Source organism: Bos grunniens, chromosome 11, assembly GCF_055505025.1.
Source record: "Bos grunniens cultivar Pamir isolate PY7600 chromosome 11, Bosgru_T2T1.0, whole genome shotgun sequence".
NCBI classification, from domain to species: Eukaryota; Metazoa; Chordata; class Mammalia; order Artiodactyla; family Bovidae; genus Bos; species Bos grunniens.
The window spans coordinates 81,791,310-81,806,593 of record NC_141175.1 but is presented as its reverse complement, the minus strand read 5'-3'; the positions used below and the strand labels follow the sequence as shown (position 1 = coordinate 81,806,593).

Below are 15,284 nucleotides of genomic sequence, written 5' to 3'. Positions count from 1 at the left end.
CCCCCAAAATCCATCCTTGCTCATCGGTACATTTAATGTACCACAATCCTGTTTTTTTCCAGCACTCCTACCAGCAACAATCTTTTAGGACACAGAATTCTTATGAAATAAATACTCAGCCTTAGAACATGCCCTGGCCTCCTCCACTATCCACCCCTCCCCCTTCCCCCCCAACAGGACTATATTTTCAAACTAGAATATTTGTTTTGACAGACTTCTGCTTGCTTAATTCTCTGGCAAAGGATTTCTTGCTGCACCCCTAGCCAGTAATGAACATTTTGCCAGAAATATGCAACTTCTGGCACGACAAGAATAGGGAATTAGAAAAAAAAAAAATGCCGGCAGAGACTTCCAGAATTGAAGATAAAAGCAGGCACGCTGGGAGAACAGAATCCTTTCCCTTAACATATTATAATTTCCTCTTGTTTTCCCTGCTCCTCACTAGCATGAGGAAAACTTTCATTTGGCATTTTCACATACGTTCTCTACACTATATAAAGCAATGGGGAACTATTCCCTTAATCTTGGTTTCTAATTAAAGAACCACTTATCCAAATGAAAAATGTAGGTTAGCTAATCCTACTCAGAGAGTAAATCTCCAAAACAATTTCTTAATAATAGTTTATCAGGAAAATTAAAACCCATTGAACTTGTTTAATCTAGTGGAATACTTCTCTTTCATGATTTTTCCAGTTACACTGAAGGACCTCATATTCAAAAACTTAACAGTGCAACATGGCTCCACCCTCCCCCATTGGGCTTGGAAGGGTTGGGCGGTGTCTCTCACACTCTCCTCAGAGAGCTCAGGGTGTGGGTGAAGTGCCTCTTTCTACAACTACTCAGATTCCTGGGAGAAGGAGTGGCCCGCAAAGTAGGTTTCCTGCATGGGTGGAGTCAGACACTTTCCCCCCCCAAAAAAAACACCACAAAATACTCATAGATCTTGAAAAGAGGGCACAGGGAACTGACAAAGAATATCAGATTGTCCCAAAGAATATCAGAACTGTCCCAAAGAATATTAGATTGTTGAAATAACCTCTGCTGAGAGATCCTCCTTCTCCACACGTCACTTAAACAGTGATGGCCCCAGCAAGTCTACGCTCGCCCGACTGGGTTCTCTCAGTCAATTTCCTGGCATAAAATACCATCTCCCACGAATGACTCCTTCGCCCGGCCCAGAACTCACTCATATGCTCCAGACCCAGGACAATGAACGGTGTGATGAGTATGTTCCCTTGGGTGTCCCTCAGGCATCTCAAAACAGATACAATAACTGAAGTCTGAATCTCCCCCATTCCACCCTCCCAATGTTTCTCCTAAATCTTCACCTCTGTAAATCACACCATCAGCCCCAGACACTATTCTAAGCCCCGAATCTGCTCTCACCTCACTATCTTCCTTTCCTGTCCCTCGGTCTCTTCATTTTTCATTAAATACTGTTAAACTGACTTAATATCTCTAACTATACCCCCTTCTCCATGTCTATCCCATTTCTGACCTGCACTCACTTCTCACCACCAGATTTACTCAATTTCCCAAAGTGTGTTCCTTAAAACATAGTTCTTCATAATATTCTCCATAAAAAACATTCCATAAGTCAATATTTTAAACAAGTAACTATTCAGAGGATGAGATGGTAAGATAGCATCATCGACTCAATGGACATGAGTTTGAGCAAACTTTGGGAGATACTGAAGGATAGGGAACCCTGGTGGGCTGCAGTCCATCATGTCACAAAGAGCTGGATATGACAGCGACTGAACAACAATACTGTGACTACTAGGGAAAGTCTTCAAGAAATCCTAATTGAGGAAATGTGTTCATACCAACCTTTTACCACTGTCATCTGTCCTTCTGGCTCCCTTTTCTCCCTCTGTTTTCTTGGCTAACTTTTACATCAAGCTCAGCCTGAATTCTTACAGGAAGTCTTTCTAACAGCAGGTACTCATCTCTGCTCATGCTTCCAAATCTCTCCTTGCAGACGTCTGTATAGAACATTCATGCCAATGGTGTATAGTCTGCTGTATGTCTCCTTCCCTTGATTGTGAGACCAAAGACTTGGACTTATTTACCTTTCAATACCTAGTACATTACCTGGCATGTAGCAACGGATGAATAAACCCTGCTGAGTAAATGAAGGCAATAGCAGCAAAACATATTACCATTTACTCAATGCCAGGCACTCTTCTAATCGCATTTGTTTATTCACTTGTGCTGTGTTGCACTTAGTCATTCAGTCATGTCCTCCTCTTTGGGACTCCAGGGACTGTAGCCTGCCAGGCTCCTCTGTCCATGGAGATTCTCCAGGCAAGAATACTGGAGTGGGTTGCCATGCCTTCCTCCAGGGGATCTTCCCAACCCAGGGATCAAACCATGGTCTCCTTCATTGCAGGCAGATTCTTTACCATCTGAGCCACCAGGGAAGCCCCATTTATTCACTTAATCCATCTCAAAGCCCAATGAGGTGAGTACTAGTTACTTCCCCCATTCAAAACATGAGGCAACTGAGACAGAAAGAATGAATACATTTTATTATTTCTCCAATATGCTCTTGTTCTCTTATCTCCAGTAGGGTAAACATGAGTAATTTTAATCTACTTCTTAGGAAAGAGGATGTGATTAAACCACTGGAAAGCTGTTTGGCAGGACATTGTTACTTTTAGAAATATTGTGTATTATATAACAAAAAGCTTTAACGAAATGCAAAAATAACTGGTTTGGGAGTTGTATCTGAACTTGAACACCAGCTCTGCTTCATACTAGATACAAGACACGTAGCAAATAAATAATATGAATTTCAAGTGTGTCATTGAGAATGAGGACAATAATAATTATCTTATTGAGTATTCCAGATTGCATGGCATAAGTTAATCAAAGTCCCCTGCAGCTTTTATGTTATAAAGTTGAGGATACTGATGCTATTACCATCACAAACAGCATAATGGAATGATATCTAACTCACCCAATATTAGGTATACCCAATATTCCCTGGAGTAGGAAACGACAACCCAGTCCAGTATTCTTGCCAGGAGAAACCCATGGACAGAGGAGTCTGGCGGGCTACAGTCTTCAGGGTCGCAGAGAGTCGGACGTGACTGAAATGACTTAGCATGTAGCATACCCAACATTTATAATTGCTTACTGTATATTTTTTATTTTTATCTCGCTTGTGGATAAACTGGTCCCAATAAGTGGAAAACTTTTCAATCTACATAGAGATTTCTACTGACAGAAATTTTCTACTAAATTGGACCAATCAAATTATATCTGTTTTGAGGCTATGGTATAAACTGGGAAATAAAAATCATTGACTATAAGTTTTTAAAAATCTTGACAGAAGTCTTAAAAATTTCGACAAAACCATGACCAGCACAACTGGCTAAATTATCTACACTGTAGAGACTGTCTACACTCTCCCGTCACTAATGGAATCTTATATAATATAGCCAGCCCTACAAACTATGAACAGCTCAGTAGATAAATCTCAATAAGCCTCCACATCAAACAGACTGGAAGAAATCAAAAGACCGCTGAGCTAAGCCAGACCGGGCTGATATTTTGGTTTATTGGTTAACTGTTATGTTTGGAAAGGCATAAAGCTTAATTGCGAGGCTTGAGGTGTATGTCAAAAATGCCTGACTTAAGTAGAAATTCTGATCATAGCATCTGTCACTAGTTAAAATACATGGAGCTCTTTATCCAGGATATTTTTTCTTGTTTATATTTTCAATAAATGAAAATAATCCAGTCATATGGTGACTAAATATGAATCATTGTTTCAGCTTTTTGAGAAGGTTTTTAAATCCCAGGTGTAAATTAGGGAGTAACACTGTTGTTAATCCAAGTCATGTGAAAGCTAAAACAGGGGGAAATCTGATTTAGTTTATGACTTCTGGTGGTATTAACCATAGGTTTCTCACAAATATTAATGAATACAACACTGTGAAACACTATATGGAAAAGTGAAATCCAGTGGTGTTATCTGGATATTTTTACCATTTTCTACTGGATAACTAACTCCAGTTGGCTGAACAGGCAACAAAACTAAGCATTTCTTAAAGACCCCAAAATAAAATAATTTCTTCTAGCAAAGGTCCAGTAAAGATTTCAGTAAAAAACAGAATGAGATCTTCATCACTGCTTTGCCCTTATTTTCATTGCTACCAAAGTTACTCAGCTACACCTAACCAATCAATACACACTGCTTTAGGACATGCAACTGATTTAAAACACAATTCCTCCCCTGAATAACTTGGAATTGATTTGAGAGTACCTAATTAGTTCACATGGGCTTCCCTGGTGCTCAGTGGTAAAGAATCTGCCTGCCAATGCAGAAGGCAACCCACTCCAGTATTTTTGCCTGGGAAACCTCAAGGCTGGCAGGCTACAGTCCACGGGGTCGCAACAAGTCGGACGCGACTTAGCAACTGAACAGCAACAAACTAATTCACAAGAAGCAATCCCAACACAAGAAAGAGATAGCACACATCATTTGGGGTATACCTGGAAGAGGCCTAGGGAAAGGGAAAGCAGTGACTGCTGGGACAAGCATGATTCATTCAGCTAATTTAAAAACAATTCTCACTGAAAGAGAGCCTCCTGTATACCAAGTACCACTGCACCAGGCCCTTTACGAGCTTCATCACACTCACTCCTCACAGCAACTCTGGAGGCAGACTGAAGTATCATCTCCAATCTATGATGATGCTGGGATAAAGAAACTGAGACTCAACAAACTAAACTTGCCTAAAGTCAGAGTCAAAGGTTAAATCGAGAACTGCTGAACACCACATGCATTTTCTTAGCAACATCAATAGATCACTTCTTTGCCTCCTATGTAAGGCAGACCCTTTACAAGATACTAGGGCCAAAGAAAAGGCATCAGACACAGGCCCTGCTCTCAAGGAAGCTACATTAAAGTCAGGGAAAATGTCTCAGAGGAAAAAAAGATGCAGGGTAAACCCTAAAGGATGGGGAAAATCAGCATGCTGTAAGCAGAAAAGAAGGGATAATCATTTTAGGAACAGAAAAAACATGAACAAAAGCAACAAAAAGGAAAATCATAACACTGAAAGGAACAGTAGTTAGATTAGCTTGATTAGACTACATGCATTCGTTGGTAGCTGGTAGAAGTTCAATAAATATTTGTGGGTTTGATTAATAGAAGACAAGGTAAAAAGGGCAGGTTCAAATTATATAGGGCCTTGAAAGCTAAACTGACAAAAATGCAATTAACCAACAAATAATGTGGGCAAACGTTCAACCTAATCATTAATAACAGCAATATAAATTGAAACATGCTAATTTTCCCCTTCCACCTTCTCAAAAACCTGCTTTAAAAAAAGAATAATACCCACTACTAGAAAGATTATACGTGCTGGCAAATTTGTAAATTGTTATCTTATTTAAAGGAAGTCTGGCTATCAGTTTCATGGAATGTTTATATTCTTTAATTCTGTATTTCAATTTCTGATCATTTATCCCAAAGAAATAGTCCAGAAAACATAGGAAAAGCTAAAAACTATGAAGGTATTTCTTGTACCACTCTTTATAACATGTAAAAAGAAGACAGACTGTAAATGCTCAATGGCAGACAGTTGGTTAAAACAAGAAAAAAAAAAGATTTAACAAAAAGGACAAAGGCCAGTTAAAGGGGCAGAAATGTTAGACCATGGGCAACAGAGAACTAATGAAAATTCCTGAGTTAAGAGGGTGACAGGGGGAAATCATTTTTCAAGACTAATTTATCAAGAATTCTGACAATACATAAAAAGAATCTGAAGTCTAGTTGTATACTGTTGCCAAGAAATCACACTGAGGAGAATCTATCTGTAAGAAATAACCCTACGTATTAAAACACTTTGTAAATAAAGATACTCACCACGACATTATTAAAAATATTTTTTAAATTAGGGGAAAACTAAATATTAATAGTAAGAGAATTATTAAGTTACCCATGATTTGTCTATCATAAGGAATGTTATTTTAAAATGCTAGAAAAATGCTAGAAAGAGTTTTATTTACAAAACCAAGAAAAATCATTACATTTTACATTTTAATTTAATGGAGGGTGGGGACAAGAAGAAATTTCCAGAGAAATAAACCTAAACAGAAAATGCCATGAATTCCCTGGAATTAAATGTTCATGGGTGAACCAACCAGTCTGGCAGTACAATTCTGAAGGCAGTTGGGGTTGAAAACAAGAAGGAAAAGAACAAGCAAGTATTTAAGAAAGAAATGTCCATCTGTAGAAAGGTCACAACTTACAAATGATCATCTGGCAATTGAAACATGTTTTCCAAAGACATAAATATTATAAGTGGAGGCACTGCAGGTATCCCTTAGAAAATATATTTACTTTCCCAGTGAAACATTATATTTTAACAACAATAAAAAGTTAAACCTTATGTTATTACATGCAGCATTAGTAGCTAATCAAAGCAAGAGAACACCATTGAAGAGAAGTTCTCTTTTATTTCCCTAACATGTTGAAGCTTAGGAAAATTAAGTTGGCTTAATTAAAAGCAGAAAGGACGCAGAGCGGATGACTTGTGGTGTGTTTCTGGGGAAAAAAGTGGGCGTTCACCACCTTCAGAGGCCAGTGACACTTTTTTCACTACAGAGAACTGCGTTTCCAAATACACACAGGGCAGGGATATCATTAATACTGCCCTCTCGTGTACTGATTATGATCTGAATCATTGCTTGTCCCACAGATAAAACAAAGGCAAGATAAAGAAATGGTCACGTGAGATATTCCCACCTAAATGGTAGAACTGGGAAGGGAAGGAGAAGGGTTTAGAGAGGATGAGCTTTTGAAGAGTGTGAGCTCTTACAGGCGCACTTCCGCTGCGGGACGGAAGCCAGGAAGCCAGGAAGCGGAAGGAGTGGCACACTCAAGCTCTCCCTTGAGGGACAGGAAAGGTGCTATCAGAGTACTTGTGGCTTTTCCACCTTGCATGACAACTGAGTTCAAGTCTTAGCTCTCCTCCTCCACTATTCTTCAAATACACAGATCACACTTTACAAAGGTCTGTACTCCCCTCAGTGCTCAGTGTCTTGAACACAGTAAACATGTTGAACAAATGATGAAAAAAAAAAATACTGACCCATCTAAACAGACCACCAATTGTAAGAGTGAAACCGGTGACTTAGGAGGGAGGGCTCTGATTGTAGGGGGGTGAAAATGGGATCAAGTGAATTTAAAGGGAGGAAGTGTGCTTATAAATGGAGGATCGTTTTTATGTATCTAAATTAGCTGTTCACAATGAGTGATCATAGAGATAAACAGAAGAAAGACAAAGATGTATTAGGAGCAATGGATGGCTCTAGGGATGTGCTTCTACAGTAGAAAATTCTAGACCGCCAAGGTTTAGCACCTGGACCAGACTTACTGATCCTTGTCAAATGTAGCCAGTCTGACCCCAGCTTCCTTTGAGCTGGGCTGGTTTACTGTGACCCAGACATGTTCCACGTCTATAGAAGCAGTTTGTACAGAATAAAATGGTAACAGTTTGGACAGACAGAAAAGAAAGAAACCCGGCAGATAAAGATAGAGAAGTCATTCAAGACAGATGGCCTAATTTGAATTCAGAGGCCCCCAAAGTCACGGCAAAATAGTATGCTCAGTTTAAATAGAACAGGGATTTTGTGTTTATAAATAAAAATAATTAAGTACCAATTTCAATAAATTTAGATTTGACTTCATACCATTTGACCCTACAAGAACAAAATCAATGTTGTAATATGGGTCAAATTCCAAAGTGAGTTAGAGTTTATAATAAAAACAATGTTAATGCTCTGTTAGCTTGTTGGAGGTTAGCTATGAATCAGAGAGATATTTCATATTGCAAAGTAGCATTTTCTGACTTAGAAATTCATTTTATTTTATTCAGTATCTCTATTTTAAAGCTATACAAAACGTCTTTCATGTGTAAAGACAAAACTTTGTTCCTAAGCAAAAAATTTTAATGAAGCCTTGCCTATAGGAGTGATACAGAAAGCCAGACACTTTTACTACTTCATATCTTTTAAAAATTACATGAAGGAATTGCATAAATAGAGGGAAAATACACTTTCCTATTAGGCTAAAACGCTACATATATAATTTATCTTCCTAATGAAATGAAAAGATTTTCAAAGCTTTTGAGATAGCCTAGAAGGATGTAACAGCAGACATTATTAGTCACCTAATAAAAATCCATTCCCTCACCCCATCCTTTCTTTAACAGTATTTGACTTTGGTTGGGTATTCACCCTTTTCTCCATAGTCATATGCTACAGGGAGGGCTGGCACCAACCCCAGACCCAACTGGAGAATCCTAATTAGTCTAAGTTAATTATGGTGGATCCATTGTCTGGGATAAGTTGGGGCATACTAAGATGTTAACACTGCCAAAAAGATGTTGAAGGGAAGTCTGTAGAGTGTGGAGATGAGAGTGTGGGAACTCACACAGGAGGTGGTGTTGTCACTCTCGAAAAGAAAGAGGGACACACAAGCCACTGCATACTGCATCTGCTGCATCGAGATGTGATGGCAGGAACGGCAGCCATCTTGAAATCAGGAAGAAAGCTTGTTTGGGGCCAGTGCCTTCACATCCAGGATGGCATGGTGAAAAATGGAAACAACCTGGGTCTCTGATGATGTTATCAACCTCATCAAATGAATCAATGATGAATAAATCAACCCTCCTTAAAACTTCTTGGTTATGTTTGAGATAGTAACTTTTCCTTATAGTTTAAATTTTTATTTGAGTTTTCTGTTACTTGCAGCCAAAAGCATTCTAACTCCTTCAAATCTGAATTATTTAAAGCCTCTGTTTAAATATTTACAATGGAGCTATTCATAATAGCTCCAAGTGTCCTTGATGAAGGACAACAACAAGATGCTGCTAGCAAGACATACAGACCAAAGGCATAGAACTCAGCCGTACTAGTAGGTCTTAAAGTCTTACCTATTATATTTCAAATCTGGTTACTGTTCTGTTCTCCTCTCCTTATCTGCCCTCCCAACACACACACACACACACAGATACATACATCACACTCTGATGGGCTTGGCACTAACCTTGTTAAGTTTGTCAACCATGGTGTAGGCCCTATTTCCCCCATTATCAATGATCAAAGCTTTGGGGAAAAGGGATGTTATCTTCATCTGACAAAATGGTAGAAGAAACTAATTTGGTGTAAAGTTTATTCTCCCAAAGAAGCATTTTATATATAAGATTTTAAAAGGTCTAAAGCTATGAGATTTTACTGATTCATATTTATTGACCACCTACCATATGTGAGGATACCATCTTAAATTTTTACCTGACAACTCAAGATAACTTACAGCATATTTAACTGCAACTAAAACAAAGTCCTTCTGTTGCTACCAAGATAGACCTGAAATGAATATCTTCCTTTGTATGGTACAGCTCCTAATGATTGGAAACATGCCTTTTACCTGCCTCAACCAGTATCCCCATGGCAATATCCCCTAAACTATGTGTGATGGAACACAAGAGGGTAATAGATGTTCTGAGATCTATGGTCAAACACGTTGGGTCACTGAAGATTCACAAAGCCTCTTAGAGCATATGAAAGGTTCTGAGAAGTCCTGTCATAAAGAAATTTGAATTTAATCCAGTATTTGCAAAACTTACTTGACTTTATAATAAACTACTTTTCACTAGATATCTTTTTAATACCTTGAGGAAACTAGTAATCCTCAAAACATAAGGTATATTCCCCTCTAATATAGCCACTACTCAATTTAGAAGTAACAAATAGAATAAATGTTAAAAAAAAAAACAAAAAAAAAACCCACATCAAGCTGGAACCATGTTTTAACAATCTACAGAGAATACAAGCTATTCCTAAGTAACTTTCTTCCATAGTCTGGCATCATATTTTCCAATACTACCAGTGGGGAACACAAAATGCAATCACTTCTCAAATGATTTCCTAAAACAATGCCTGTCTCATGGAATACTCCAAGATTAAAACTTCAAAATGACTCATAATGTCATGTAAAATTCAAATTAGTCTCCTTGGCTTATCTGTTTTACTCATTGATATAGCTCCAGAACCTGGTCTAGTGCCTACAGAGGGTAGGATCCAGGATCAATGTATCCTTGGCTCTAGGAATAAATGGAAAAAATGGATGAATGAATGAATATTTCCATTGTGAGCTTTCAGCCCTGGTCTGGTTTATCTTCTAACTTTCTCAGACATATACAACAAGTGTTCCACCACTGATATCTTTGTTCATGCCTATATAACCTTATAGGCCACATCCTCCTCTCTACCTATTTAAATCCTGACCATCCTTTCAAATCCAGATTAAGCTCTAACTCCTGCATGGAGACTGACCTCATCCTCCTCTGACTCCCTCTGCCCCCTATTCCCTGACAATATCAGAAGAGTTGGATATTCATTTTTCCTAAACTAGCTCACATGTTTTCTCTATCAGTAAATAATAAACTCATTTAAATCTAGGACCGTGTCATAAACTACTTTAGGAGATACTAGAGTGGAAAGGCATATCATAAGTATTCAATGAAAAATTTTATTGATTATATTTTATTAAAAGTCTGGCATCTTGGTGTGTAATAAGAATAGTCTGAAATTCCTAGAATTTCTAAACTACACATTACTAAAACCAATAGTTAAAAGGATCAAGTTCTGAATAAAGAAGAAGTATTATCCAAGTTCTAAAGAAACTGTTCCCTCTGGTTTTAACCTCTTTGACTCCATTTTCTCACTGGGAAAAGAGCTCTGTGGTGTTTCTCTACAGGTACTGAATGAGCAACAAATACTGCTTGTAAAGCCCCTGAGAAATGAGGACTTTATCTCATAGTTCTGGAAGAAATCCTGATGTCCTAAATTATGTAATCCTGGTATTACAGTATATTAGTCTGGTTCATATAAAATGTAAGCTACAAAAATACCAAAGCTAAGAAAAAATATTTACTCATGCTTTTACTGAGACACAGAAAGAGGATGCATGCATTGCCAAAATTCCATAGAACATGCTCAAACTAAAGCAACAATGCCTTAGTTATTAAAGAAGGCAATGGCCTGAAGCAGTACTTAGGAACAAAGATTACTTCGCCCCGGCAAGAGTCAATATTTAAGAACACAGTGACTAATTCCCACTTCAAGTTCATGAACATATTTCTTTTTAAGAGCTTCTTTTTGGTTAAAATTTTTATTTGTGGTTTTCCTACTTGTGATCCATGAACCTAAGAATGAACAAAAACTTGAAACATGAAACTCTCTAGTAGGCCAAAGTGTCAGAGTAGGCAAAATTCTGATTTTAAGAACTTCTCAATAAGAGTTACTCAAGACTTGTACTTTACTTCTCAGTCTCCAAAAGTACACATTTACCTACTCTGCCTAAAGACCTAGATTGAATGTTCTATAAACAACTGTGAAAAATGCATGAATGACACCTCCAGACCATATCAAAACACTGGGGCTCTTAGCTTAATTTCAAAATATTTGAATCCAAACTAGTATTATTGTTGCTAATAGAAACTCCATTTATAAATGATCAGCTAAATTTTTTAAATGTCTTAGTTGAGCTAACTGTGAGCTAAAAATAACCATTAACCTTATTTCCAGCACTAGGCGTGTGACCTTGAGCGCCTCAATTTTCACATCTGCAAAGTGAGAACAGGACTGGGTAGCTTCTTGCTGCTGCTGCTGCTGCTAAGTCGCTTCAGTCGTGTCCGACTCTGTGCAGCCCCATAGATGGCAGCCCACCAGGCTCCCCCATCCCTGGGATTCTTCAGGCAAGAACACTGGAGTGGGTTGCCATTTCCTTCTCCAGTGTATGAAAGTGAAAAGTGAAAGTGAAGTCGCTCAGTCATGTCCGACTCTTAGCGACCTCATGGATTGTAGCCCACCAGGCTCCTCCGGCCATGGGATTCTCCAGGCAAGAGTACTGGAGTGGGGTGCCATTGCCTTCTCCAAGGTAGCTTCTTAGGTCCTCTCAAATACAAAAACTAATATAATGAGGGCCATTATTATAATTGTTATTAAATAAATGAATGAAAAATATAATTAGAGACTTAGAAAAACATTAGGTTAAGCTTGGAAGACATCATACCATAGACAAAGATTATAACAAAACGCCCAAATCCTCTCTCTATAGTACCCAACTATCATCAAATACAGGAGTTTTACAGAGGTAAATGGCTTACTGGCCACACTGATATCCTATCGGGAGTAATTAAAGGGTCTTAAAATCAACTTGCCATAAGGGAGATGTGAGAGTCCTGGCTCCACATTGAAACTTTGGGTGAAGTGCCTCATTTCCCATGGTCTCAGGATGTAAAATCTAAAGCCAGGCTATCAACAGTGACTCACTGATCACAAAGGGCTGTGTGTGCTGTTGGGTAAATCCACAGGCACTCTGCAGATGTAGCTGGATTTCGATTCAAGTTCTACCACTTTCTGGCTGCATGACCTCCAGGAAGTAACTCAACCTCACCAACCTTAATTTACTTCTCGGTGAAATTACAATGACTCTATCCATTCTGCAGGGCTGTGATGAAGGCCAAATTAGACACTTATAAAGACTTTGGCATATGTTGAGCACACGAATGGATATGCCATCTTCCTTCACTACTTCTTTCTTCCTTTTACATGGGTGGGACAGAGTCTAGCACAACAGGTAACTGCCATATTCTTCATCAGATGGTCAGTTTTCCTTAGGGCCAAGAGTATGTCTGCTTCATCTTTGGATCCCAGTGCCCAGCAGAGGATTACACAATATAAAGCAGAGGGCACACAATATAAATGCTTGTTGAATGGGGAAAAAACAAGAACCCTTTGGGTCTGAGGATGTTAAGATTATCCAGGCCACAGTCAAAAGAAAATTTGAATCTTCAGCTTGGCCAAATAGGCACATGCTACAAACTACTATGTAGTTCAAAGCAAATAAAATAAGCTATTCTGAATTCTAATAATTACATTCTTGAAAATATAAAAACCTAGTTGCCCTACAGCTCCCAATTTTCGTTTTGAGAACCCAGTTCTTTCCGAAACAATGGAGTGGGTAACCACAAAAACTTGCGGAATCTCTTTTCCTAGAAAACATGAACAACAGGAGAGAAGCCAGTCTGTCTGGAAATTGCTTCAAAATCTGTCTATAAGCAGGGGCTGGACTAGATTAGATGTCCCTTAGAGGATCCTTCCAGACCTACACCACGAAGACGCTAAGGGAAATAACTAAAGCAAGTCTCTGTTATTTATACTCAGGAAAATAAAACAATTTAACATCTCCCAACATGCTCATTAGAAATAATTTTACTTGGACCTAGTGATCCTTTTACAAACATTTTCCCCTTAAATTGTACTAAACCATCCTAAGCTATTAATTTGAATATGAGCTCTCTCTAATACGACAGAATGAAGATTGTACTTAACACTGAAAACAAGACTATTTCTCTTTTGTTCTTCTTTTTCAACCTACTTGTTTCTGTGTACCCCAAATCTACTCATCCCCAGAGTTTTATCAGAAACACAGTCCACCCAAGTGCTCCACTCAACTCTCCACTGATGAATTTCTAATGCATCCATTACTCAGATTACACTGTGCACCTGATTACTGTTATGTTGTCTTCTATTTGTACCTGTTTCACAAATGACAGTTCTTGTTTCCCTAGCTGAAAGGTAAGCTCCCTGAGCAAGGTCCACGTTTCCTACTTCTCATGGACTCCTCTGCTGTGTCAACATTGAGTTAATGACAAATGCTTATAAATTCTTATTGGCTGACTGGTTTAACATGGAGAGAGCAAGGGCTATAGAGCACTCTGTACTAAGCACCTGCATGAAGCTTTGGCAAAGTCTAAAATAAAACTTTTCATGGAAATAAGTGCTGAATTCCTCATATTTCATCTTGAGGGGAAAATCATATTTCAGGCTTATCTTTGAAAATCAGGTAGTTATATGTTTAAAATATTTTAGGGCAACTTCAACCTAACTGAGATAAAATTCCAAACAGAATTGCAAAATCTAGTAATCATTTCACAATGTATATATATGTCAAATCATGTCGCACACTTTAAATATATATAATTTTGTCATTTTTACATCAATAAATAAAGCTGAGTAAAAGAAGAAAAAAAGAGGGAGGGGACATATGTATATTTATCACTGATTCACACTGCAGAAGCCAACACAACATTGTAAAGCAATTATCCTCCAATTAAACATTTAAAAAATTAAAGAAAACAAAAATAAGCTCTTAAAAAGTAATGAAATAAAGCTTTTCAGACTACTACATGTATGTTGATATTTGTCATTTACCGGGGACTAGAACAGCTGACCAGTAATACACAAAGGGGTTAAAGGGAAAGACCAGAGTTAAAGATCACATTGGTTTAGCTCCTGTCTGTGTGGAATGAGGAACTACCAAGGTGAGCCCACTCAAGGCAGATGGAGGCCATGTGGGAAGCCCAGCACGCTCCCCCCATCACAGAGCTGTGTCGCTTCTGATTCTACAAAGGATCAATTACTCATTCTGTCAGGCCAAGTCAGTCTGGGGGGTAATAAATAGAAAGGAAAGGTGCTTTAGGAAATTAAAATGTAATAACAGTATTTAAAACAAACAAGTAAAACTTATGTTTTCTCATTCTTCATAATCCAAAAGACCCATCTAGAACAAGGTTAATGAGCTCCAGAGTTCAATCATTATGAGCATTCATAGGGCTACTCTACATACCTATTAATGGGGATGCAGAACCTCTGCTGCTTTCTTTTTCTAAAAAAAAAAGTATATATGTATATTTAATTTGGCTGCATTTGGTCTTAGATGTGGCACGTGGGAATCTTTCGTTGCAACATATGAACTCACCAGTTGTGGTGCATGGGCTTAGCTGCTCCGCAGCATGTGGGATCTTAGTTCCTGGACCAGGGATTGAACCAATGTCCCCTGCATTGCAAGGTGGATTCCTAACCACTGGACCACCATAGAAATTCCCTGCTCCTTTCTTTATATATGAAAGGGGAACTTGTCCCTACTACCAGGCAGAGATATTACTTTGCTGACAAAGGTCCATATAGTCAAAGCTTTGGTTTTTCCAGTAGTCAAGTATGGATGTGAGAGTTGGACTATAAAGAAAGCTGAGCTCCAAAGAATTTATACTTTTGAACTATGGTGTTAGAGAAGACTCTCGAGAGTCCCTTGGACTGCAAGGAGATCAAACCAGTCAATCCTAAAGGAAATCAATATTCCTTTAAATATTCATTGGAAGGACTGATGGTGAAGCTGAAACTCCAATACTTTGGGC

General features: G+C 38.3%; 1 protein-coding gene across 24 annotated transcripts in view; it reads right to left on the bottom strand.

Moving 5' to 3' along the window:
* THADA (THADA armadillo repeat containing) overlaps positions 1–15,284 on the bottom strand; it is a 335,209-nt gene that overhangs the window by 220,052 nt on the left and 99,873 nt on the right. For 10 of the 24 annotated variants that reach the window (XR_015137049.1, XR_015137052.1, XM_086327224.1 and 7 more), the window contains one exon: positions 14,717–14,755. The exons of the other annotated variants lie outside the window; for them this stretch is intronic. Coding sequence is in view for 8 of the 10 variants with exons in the window: in XM_086327224.1 (XP_086183350.1) it covers positions 14,717–14,755 (39 nt within the window). In the remaining 2 variants the exon portion in view is untranslated. The remainder of the gene's footprint in view (positions 1–14,716; positions 14,756–15,284) is intronic. 24 annotated transcript variants of the gene reach the window in all.